The sequence below is a fragment of the Blennius ocellaris genome, assembly GCF_963422515.1.
Source record: "Blennius ocellaris genome assembly, chromosome: 4".
Lineage (NCBI taxonomy): Eukaryota > Metazoa > Chordata > Actinopteri > Blenniiformes > Blenniidae > Blennius > Blennius ocellaris.
In genome coordinates this window covers 20,667,811-20,678,267 of record NC_137653.1, presented here as the reverse complement: position 1 = coordinate 20,678,267, position 10,457 = coordinate 20,667,811, and the positions used below count along the sequence as shown (strand labels likewise).

Genomic DNA, 10,457 nt, shown 5'->3' with positions numbered 1-10,457 from the left:
ATATGCACTCAAACATCAACACCCTGCACTGAACGTGCTTTTCAAAAATGGTTTTAGAAACAACACGAGATTACTGTCATGACATGATGCACCGTCTCTGTAACATGAATGCTGCCACACACACAGACTGATAGAATCTTAAATCTTAAAATCATTCAAATGGTCTCAGAATGTCTCTGCGGGAGCTTTGATTTAACTCCCACTTCTTCTCACAAAGTTCTAAAAGCAGCAGGTTTGAACCTTACAGCCTCCTACACACTGGAGCTTTGCTCTGTTGGTCAACAGTCAAGGAAAAACACACGCGTACTTTGTCCCTCCCTCGAGGCAGGGGCCTCGTTTGCTCTGGACTGAAGTCAGTCAGTGTTGACTGGAGGTTTGGTCATGTCTGGACTGTTTAGCCTTGGCGTCCTGCTGCTGTGGAGCTGCTGCCTCTGGGCCGGCCCGGCCTCGGGGGCTCTGGTCATCTCCAGGAACCATGAGGCGCCACAGGTAACTTCACACAGTCACCTTCTTGTATTCTGGAAATTATGTGTCTTTATCATTTAAATTTAATGTATCTATAGTGGTGTGTAGGTACTGTTTTCCTTTGCAGCTTTCCGGGACGACATTGAAAATAAATGGAGAATTTAACCATCATGTGTCGATAAAGAATATTTTAAGGTCTATTTCTTTTGTTTCACATTTGGGAGTTTTTAGAGACAGTCTGTAAAAACACAATCAAATGTTGATCAGATGTACAAATGTGTTGCAAAGTGGAAAATTAATATTGTATATCATAAGATAGAGTTGGAAAAAAGTCTCTGAATAATCTATCAATCCCATTGGATGACTTCAGTAAAAAATCTTCCAAAAGCCTGTTGTTTCCTCCAGATGTCCTGCAATTCAATACTTAAAGAGTTAACTCCCCCAAACCTTTCTCATCGACTTGTCTAACTTCAGTATTTGCAAAAGATTTTTTGTTTATTTAGATAGCCTACGTTTTTTTTCCCCCTCTGTGATCATTTGGATTGACATTAGTCATTATCCCGTATTTATATTTCAGGACACAAGAGTCGCCAGATCAGTGCAGGTATTGGTAAAAACGTCTTTTTTTCAATGATTGTGAAAGCATGTTGTTGATTAGACTCATTGGTAGAACCTAAATGCTGATCAAATCAAATCAAATCAAACTTTATTTATAGAGCACTGTTCATACAAATATACATACAACTCAAAGTGCTTCACAAAATAAAAATATAAAAAATAGAAACACACACACACACACACACACACACCTATCCACACATACATACACACACACACCCACACACCAACCCTAACATATATTGATATTGATGACAATATTAATTTTAAAGAAGTGCATTTATGGGCTTACTATATAGAATGAAGTAATAATTGAAATGTCTACAGCTGTGCTGTGAAGCAGGTTCAGAATATAGTTTTTCTCTTTATTGTTTCAGAAAAGAAGCGCAAATCAGATGACGGTAAGTGAAGATATTTATTTCTTCATGGGTCATTGTTAATGGAGTTTTGTTTGAAACTTTTAATTTAAAAACTAGCAACATGCGTTTGTTACATGAACACACAACTCATTTAGATGTTTTTCATAGCATTTATACATTAATGACTTTTTTTTTTTAAGTGAAAGCTACTACAGTAATAATCTGGCCATAGGATACATGATATGACTTTCCAGCGTGTGCGCCTAAAAATGTAGAGCTTATGAGAAGTAAGTTCTGATTATATTTGTTTTTGCCCTGCCACTGATGAAAGCCTCATGCAGTACAAACCATAGAGTTTGTGTAACCTCCTGAAAATCAAATGTTGTTACAGTAATATTGGATGCTGTCGTTCAAGTTGTTGCTGCAAAGCTTCGATGCAGCCAAAAGAAAAACAGTGCAGTGACTGTGTGAGACTGTGCAAGTTTAAACGCTTTTGAACAGCATGAAAGAAATCAGAAACCAGTAACTACTTGAATATTCTGAAAACATTTGTTATTTTTCAAAACGTGTGTTGTTTTTGTGTTCCTCACCTTCTTTTTCAGTAATGCTGAATTATTTTTTATTATTGGTGGTGGATACTAAACCCATTTCCACCTCAAACATGCACAGTTGTTTATTTTTTCAGAATTCAGCAGTCTGGTTCAGGGGTCTGTAACCTTTATGACCCAAAGAGCCTTTTGTTTGGGACTTTCCACCAAATCAAGTTTAAGTGGACCCTCAAAAACGTTGAACCTTTAAAACGAGGCCAACACAGCCCGTAAAGCTTTACATTACATTACATTACAATTTCATTTCAGGACGGTGAACAGCTCATTAGATTTTACTTGTTTTTGTACTTGAATATTGCAGGTTCACTCCTCTTGTTTCATGACCATTTTGACATTTGACAGCAAATTCTTATAATTTCAGGTTTTTAAGCCATTATACCATTTTACATTTTGTTTGTACATTTCTTGCATTTTTGCTATTTTTTCCCCCTATTTTTACGTGCGCCTATTTTTAAAACTCTTGAAAATTACGCTGGTGTGTATATATAATAAAAAAGAGTTCACATATAATTTTCTGAAAGCTTCATGGAGCCACTACAGAGGAGCTACAGAACCAAATGTCTTTTTTTTGAACAGCGACAGTGTATAATAATGAACAGATGCAGGTATGCAAGATTACGGACAGAACCATTTTCCATCATCTCTTGGCAGTTCACTGGAGAAAGTGTGACCCTGTCTCAGTGTCAGTGTCTTCATGGTTTCACTTTCCGGTGGTGCTTTTGTCTCCTCCGCAGGTGGAGGTGCACAGTGTGATCGTGGACTGCACTGTGATGTCTCGTTTTGCCCACACCGTCATGACCTCCGTGGCCTTAAACAAAGCAAACGTGTCCCAGGAAATATTTTTTGAAGTGGAACTGCCCAAGACTGCATTCATCACAAACTTCACCATGTCAGTCAGTCTCTTCTCTCCTGCCTCTGTCCACGCCCTCGCCTACGTGACGAAGTCCATCTCCAGATCTTGTCATGATGTCATGATGCAGCCAATTTACATTCATTACTGTCACTGGAGGCTTTTGTTTGTTCCTTTGATAGATAGTATTTATCAAAACCTCCAGCTGTGTTTACTATTTAGTGTACCTGAGGGCAGGATGAAACTCGTGGACATCAATTGAATGACACGATGCCTGTTGTTGCTTATTGGAAAATGTCAAATTTGAAGACATTACGAACAGATCCTTTAAGAACATCAATGATTTTGGTCTATCTCATTGTGTCTCACAGGGAAATTAATAATCAGTTCTATGTGGGGGAGATTAAGGAGAAAGAAAAAGCAAAGAAACAGTACGAGAAGGCAGTTTCCACTGGACAGACAGCCGGGCTGGTCAAGTGAGTCTATCAGAATTAAAAGATATACAATCATATGAATCCAGCGTCACTAGATTCAAAATGTTCTGTTCTTTTATTTTGTAATAGAGCCTCTGGAAGGAAAATGGAGAAGTTTTCAGTGTCTGTCAACATTGCAGCAGAAAGTAATGTGACTTTCATTTTGACGTACGAGGAGCTCCTTCAGAGGAAACTGGGCCTCTATGAGATTATGACTCGAGTTAAACCCAAGACGCTCGTCCAGGAGTTCAAGGTCATCTCACTGAGTTCAGCCATGTGAACGCAACAATTTAAACTCCATCACATTTGAAAATGCTGCACGAAAAGCCATGGATCACTGAAATACACAAAAGGAATATTAGATGTAAAGATTCACAATCAAACAACTCATAGACATCACAAACCCGACCTCGCTGATGTAATATCATATGATTTGATGCACTTTATCATATTGTCACCTATTATTTGTGGAACTCACCATAACATAGAGTATGAAACTGAATTAAGTACGAAAACTTTGACTGCATATGTCTTGTCAATGCATGTGGCATAAATCTGGACCGTGTCATATTGTGTTGCTTTTTAGCGTGAGAGAATCACCTTAAAACTTATTGGTATACCTATTATTGTGTATTAGGGCCTTGTGTACTTGGATCTAACGTGTTTTCAACTACAGCATTTCTCTAAACGCAATTATTCTCAGATTGCCTTGCTGATAGTCCAAAACCTTTTGTGTTTGCTTGTGTGGAAACAGATTGTGACAAACATATATGAGCCTCAGGGCCTCTCCTCTGTGGATGCCCACGCAACCTTCCTGTCAAATGACCTGCTCCCCCTGGTGGAGAAAACCGTCACAGACAGAAAGGTACATCGTCCTGCAAATTCATGATCTGTTTTTACACATCTGTCTCTCTTCGGTCTCATCCCATGCAATACGTACAATTCTTTTAAATCCTTTTCAGGCACGCATCTCTTTCTCACCAACAATGGACCAGCAAAGAAAGTGTCCAGATTGTGGCGCGACGCTGATTGATGGAGATTTTATCATTAAGTATGACGTGAACCGAGAGAAGAACATCGGGGATATCCAGGTCAGCTGCCAATAAGCAGTTCAAGGACATCAGTTCACAGTTATCTGCCACAAAATATGTTTAGTGGTCTGTGTTCTAAACTGTAAACGTCCAAATCTCGTAATAAAATGCAACAACCCGAATTCCAGAAAAGGGGTATGGTCAAAAAAAATACCTCCATTGTATATGTGATGATGGAAATTTAAAGTTTGTGGTATTGCAAAGAATGCTTGCAGAAAATACAGATACTGAAACAATATAGGCTGCTGCCCCCATATTGTTTAACTCTTTGTAATGCACTCATTAAAATGCTGAGAGGTTGAAATATGTAATCTTGTTCTAACCTCATACTTAATTATAAACAATTTGCATTTGATGGGAAATGAAGACCCAGATCATGTCATTTCACATATAATTGAAAATAGTCTCAAGGGAGCAAAATACAATTGTGTTAATGTTGTGTGAGCAGTGTAAAGTGCCAAATTTAATTTTAATCAACTTAAACCTGAGAAATCTGTAACAACGTACACCACATTACTTACCATTGCTATTTCTAAAGATACCAAAAACAATTGTGAAAACAACTAAACAGTCACTTTGCTAATAAAAGCTTAAGAGAGAACTTTGTTGCAGCTAGATACAACAATGCACAGTAGAACGTACAAGTGAACCTGAAAGAATGCATAAAATGCAACACGTCCACTTATTATTCAATTCAGACAGTAAAACTTCCTCAAAACAAGATATTTGACTGTGCCTTTTCTGTATTTTGAAAGTGTGGGAATAGCAAAGTCCAGAGAGTACACTGCCTTCGACTTTAATCAGGCAAGGATCAGCTCCTGCTCACTACGACCCGAAGTTAGTGAAAGCAGTTCAAAAGATGGATAGAGGTCGTCTGTTGGGACCATCTTCACCCCCCCAGTCAACCCCCCCCCCAAAAAAAAGGATGAAATGCTATAGAAAATGGATGAATTGCATTTTGGATGTATTTGTTCACACTTTATACCAACGTTTTTGAAATGATGGTTGTACAATTAAATTCAAAGAAAGATTGAACCCTACAAAAAACCGCAAAAAACGTTCAAGTTTTTCTTTTGCATTCTCCCATTCTTTCTTCTTCTTACTTTTCTCAGATAGTGAACGGACACTTTGTGCACTTCTTTGCTCCGCCGGCGCTCACCAGAATGCCCAAGAATGTGGTGTTTGTAATTGACGTGAGCGGTTCTATGTCTGGAACAAAGATGGACCAGGTGGGAGATCTTCAGATTAATGATGAGATTCTCAGTGAGAGGCGCTCAAATGCACAGGTTTCAACATTTTCTTTCTTTTTTTTTGTAGACAAGAGAGGCAATGCTGGTCATCCTCAAAGATCTGGACGAAGAGGATCACTTTGCAATCATCCTGTTTGATGACATGCTTGTTTTGTGGAAGGACTCACTCTCCAAAGCAACCAAGGAGAATGTGGATGAAGCCATGACGTATACCAGAGCAATACACGCCAGAGGATGTTAGTGATTTAGAAGGGGGGAAAAAATGGACAAACGTATTGTTTTATAAAGTTCAATAATTTGAAGATAATTTCCTGTGTTTTCTTTTCAGCGACAGACATCAATGGTGCAGTTTTAAGAGGTGCAGACATGCTGATCAAAGATCGACGGGAGAACAAACTCCCTGAGAGGAGCACTGATATGATTATTTTGCTGACTGACGGGATGCCAAATTCAGGCAAGTAGACAGAGTTTGAATGCACTATTTGATACACCCAGCATTGGATTCTGCCTATAATCAATGTTACATTTGACATGATGTTCGTCGTTGTTCTGAACTATGCCCGTGAAGGAGTAAGTGACACCAGAAGCATCCAGGAGAACGTGCGCTCGGCAATGGGAGGAAATATGTCACTGTTCAGTCTGGGATTTGGAAATAATGTGGATTACAACTTCTTGGATGTGATGAGCCAACAAAACAAAGGAGTGGCCCGCAGAATCTTTGAAGCTTCAGACGCAACACTGCAGCTCCAGGTGAAGACTTGAGAGCGTCAATTAGTTTGTCTTTCCCCGATTCGATTTGTTCTGTCGCACGTGGTTAAAGAGTGTACTCTTGTTTCTTCCAGGGTTTCTACGAGGAAGTGGCCAGTCCTTTACTTTTAGATGTGGACCTCCGCTATCCTGACAATGCAGTCAACTTCCTGACCACCAACAACTTTGCCCAGTTGTTCAACGGCTCAGAGATCGTGGTGGCCGGTCGACTGATGGACAATGACCTGGACAACTTCTTAGTGGAAGTTGTTGGCCGTGGGGTGAGGCTATGGAAATGGCAGAAATGTAGAGACAAGAGAATGGTTTAGCTGCTCTACTTTTTATTCTGTTTTCTGGCTGTTAGTCTGAAGGAGAGTACAAGGTCGAAGCCCCGGCCAGTGCTCTGGACTGGACAGCTGTTTACCCCGATGACGAGTACATCTTTGGAGATTTTACGGAGCGTCTGTGGGCATACCTCACTATCCAACAATTACTCGAGAAGAGGTTTGTTACATTCATGAAAATCCAGCATCTTTTTGATAAATCCTCAATTATCTTTTTTTTGTCTTCTCGTCATTATGAAGGTAGACAAAATAAGTAGACAGACAGAAGAATAAATCAATTGTAATTATTATTGGCACTTTGTTTTGAATGGTTGTGCTTGTGGCTGAGCGGCCATATTTGGAGTTCTGTGGCCAGAAATACACAGGATTGTATAGGATTTTAAATGTATACAAAACAACAGAAAAGCTTTACACAACAATAGAACTGTCTTGCTTTCTTTCTTTCTTTATTGTCTATTCATTGATCTTTGCTTACACTGCTTCTCATCCTTCGGGGGCCATTTGCAGCAGCCTGTGTAAATCTTGTAGTAGTTTTTTTAAAATATTCCATGTGGTTGTGGTGACAAATTAGCACTCTGGCTCTCTCTTGCAGCAAAAGTGGTAAAGCGGACGAGAAAGCCAATGCCACGGCCAAAGCCCTGGAAATGTCCATGCAGTACAACTTCGTAACCCCTCTCACCTCCATGGTGGTCACCAAGCCCGAGAATGATGACGGATTAGCTGACCAGCTCATCGCTGACAAGCTGACCGAAGGTAATGGAGAATACGGAAGGTTTTAAAATGCGTACAAGGCTGTCTGTTCTTCACATTACTACTGTCAAATATTTCTCTGACAAGCAACACATTATTGGCTAAACAGATGCAAACATCAGGGTCTTCAGAAATGTAACAAGTTTTCTCCAACCGTTTTTCATTTTCTGTTTTTTTAACAGCTGAAAGACAAAAGGCAGAGACTATGGGTAAGACTGTTTCAAACCACATCATAACAACATGAAAAAGAAATTGACCTGCCTTTTTTTCCCTGTGAATAGCATATCGCTACCGTCCTCAATCGTCTCCAAGTTACAGATATTCATCCCCAGTTTTTGGTGAGTATGTCATAGCTTTGCCCGAGTGTTTGCTCTGGCACATGTTGATGGTCCTAAAAGCTATTTAATCATTACGATGTCATTTTTTAAAATTTAATTTACAGCAGGACAACTGAAGTGAAGTGAATGATCATAACCCTTACTAACAAAGATAGTTCCCAGGTATTCTTGGTGGTTCCTCTGATGGGACCTTTGGTATCAGCACAGATGTTTAGTAATTAGCGAACATGTGCATGAACTTCTCATCCATCTATCTGTTCATCTTTTCTATTTTATGAGCATGGATGTTGAGATTGGCTACAGCAGGCTGGAAAAGTAGCAGCAGTAGTGTCAGTGAGTCCGATTGTTGTGGTGAAGAGCAGCAATGTAGAGTTTGCTCTGGAGCCATGGATCCATATTCCCACATATTGTGACTGAAAGAATGACATGACAGATACAGGTGTCCCAAATGAGGCGCTCTTTAAAATCGAGCAGAGTCCACTCAACCCTCTGGTGGCTTTTCATCACCAACCAAATACATAAATGATTTTAATGGAAATGTTAGTCGCTTCTGCATGTCGAGGGAGATCAATTGGCCACTTGAGAATTTATATCTTGGATGATCTGAGAGGCTTTTGGTGCCCATCTCAAATGAGTTGTAGGAGATCCCAGAGGACAGGAATGCCTGGGAATCTTTGTTCCCAATATTACCACCACAACCCAGTGACAAAGATGGTTGAGCTGATGGATGAATGGCCTCTGAATGATTTTACATCTTGTTGTCACTGTTTTCTGCTGTCATCCACAGTGGATGGAGATCCTCACTTCCTGATAGAGCTTCCTGACAGAGATGATGCTTTGTGCTTCAACATCAATGACAAACCAGGAACCATTTTCAATCTCGTCAGTGACCCAGAATCAGGTCAGCCGTCAGATGAGTTCATAATAAAGACTGTATTAATCTTTGACATTATTAAACAGCAGTGTTTGATATCCTTCGTCTGTTACTGATTTGCTAATTATTTTTCACTGTTGGACTTGTTTAACACCGTGTAAACCAAACATGTTGTATCTTGCTGTTTCCTCAGGTATTCAGGTTAACGGCCAGACTATTGGAGACAAGAAGATTCTCCCCAACGGGAACATCAATACCTATTTTGGGCGTTTTGGCATTATCCACCAGACTCTGGGGGTCAAGCTGGAGGTGAACACTCAAGAAATCTCAGTGTTTCAGGACAACAAGCAAGTCAAGGTCCTGTGGTCTGATACAGCTGCTCTCAAAGGAATCAAGTGAGTGATGGCATACATTCATCTCGGGAAAAAAAAGAAATTAAAACTTCTTCCCAGTGTGAGTATGATGTTAAATGTTCATTCGGTTCTGTATGTTCTGTCTGCTGCAGTATGGATCTAGTTGTGACCAAAGGTCGCAGTCTAACAGTCACACTAAAGGATTCGGTGAAGTTTGTCATCCTGCTGCACAAAGTGTGGGCGAAGCACCCCTACCACAGAGACTACCTGGGGTTCTACACTCTGGACAGCCACCTTCTTTCACCTTCTGTCCATGGGCTGCTGGGTGTGTGACATACTGATCCAACAGTGCATTGATTTAGCTGTGATTTGGTCTTCATTCAGTCATGGTTTGCAGCTGTTACGAAATACGCCATAAATGCAAGCATTGCTTTGACGTTTTGTTTTTGGATTATTAAGATCACAGAGATCGAATGTAGTAAAGCTGATTTTTTTTTTCTTTTCCCCTCATGGTGGTTTATCATTCAGGTCAGTTCTATCATGGAATTGAATATGAGGTGACAGGGTTGCGTCCAGGAGAAGTCCCTGAGAAACCAGACGCCACCATGTATGTGAAAGGACATGAGCTCAACGTGACCAGGTATGCCAAGATCCCCAGTGAAAATGTGCAAAGCGTGTCCTAAAATGTTCAGACGGTTGTGTCTGCTTGTGTCGGCAGTGTCTTTTAGACTATTTGAGATGGATTTCTCTGTCCACAGAGGCTGGCAGAGGGACTTTAGCAGAGATGTGAGGAATGGAGAACGTGTTCCCTGTTGGTTCGTCCACAGTAACGGGACAGGCCTCGTCGATGGACTCGTGACAGACTACATAGTGTCCAGTGTTTTCACACATGTTCACAATACAATGAAGTCAATAAATGTATAGTCACACCTCAGATACTCACAATACTCTCAAGATATTGTGTACCTGAAAAAAAAAACCCACCAAGGTTGACTTTTGCAATTTCAGGTTCATGCGATGTCATGTCAAGATGTGAAATAACTTCATGAGCAACAGCATAAAGAATCTGTCTCAGTATCCTTGATAATTCTCTTCATTTCACCCATCTTGTTCATAACTAGTCATAACTGCTCAGGTGAGGAACGGTGGGTTGCTGCAGGGCAGTGCCGACAGAGATGAAGGTCAATGGCCTTGCTCAGAGGTCTACATTAGTAACATGTCAGCAGTGGGATCCGAACCTTTAAACAAAACCTTGCTTCTCTAAACTTGAGGTCCCGATTTGGATGAATAGGCTCCTAATTGTATAACATAGTCTATTTTGGCATCGAATTCCGTAG

General features: G+C 40.3%; 1 protein-coding gene across 1 annotated transcript; it reads left to right on the top strand.

The window, feature by feature from the left end:
* Positions 1-362: 362 nt before the first annotated feature.
* On the top strand, positions 363-10,381 carry LOC308128713 (inter-alpha-trypsin inhibitor heavy chain H3-like). Its single transcript, XM_080494376.1, has 22 exons — positions 363-489; positions 1,043-1,069; positions 1,461-1,484; positions 2,785-2,939; positions 3,272-3,376; positions 3,464-3,626; positions 4,128-4,238; positions 4,336-4,464; positions 5,577-5,693; positions 5,782-5,950; positions 6,043-6,168; positions 6,283-6,464; positions 6,557-6,742; positions 6,826-6,965; positions 7,398-7,558; positions 7,738-7,764; positions 7,837-7,893; positions 8,681-8,794; positions 8,961-9,162; positions 9,273-9,445; positions 9,649-9,760; positions 9,879-10,381. The coding sequence occupies exons 1-22, from the start codon at positions 382-384 to the stop codon at positions 10,042-10,044; spliced, it is 2,754 nt and encodes a 917-aa protein (XP_080350502.1). The 5' UTR covers positions 363-381; the 3' UTR covers positions 10,045-10,381.
* Positions 10,382-10,457: the final 76 nt, after the last annotated feature.

Bases quoted from the DNA above. Each gene is read 5' to 3' on its own strand.
- LOC308128713 (XM_080494376.1), top strand. From the start codon at position 382: ATGTCTGGACTGTTTAGCCTTGGCGTCCTGCTGCTGTGGAGCTGCTGC. The intron at 1,485-2,784 runs GTAAGTGAAGAT...TCTCCTCCGCAG, and splicing joins GAAGCGCAAATCAGATGACG to GTGGAGGTGCACAGTGTGAT. The intron at 9,761-9,878 runs GTATGCCAAGAT...CTCTGTCCACAG, and splicing joins CATGAGCTCAACGTGACCAG to AGGCTGGCAGAGGGACTTTA.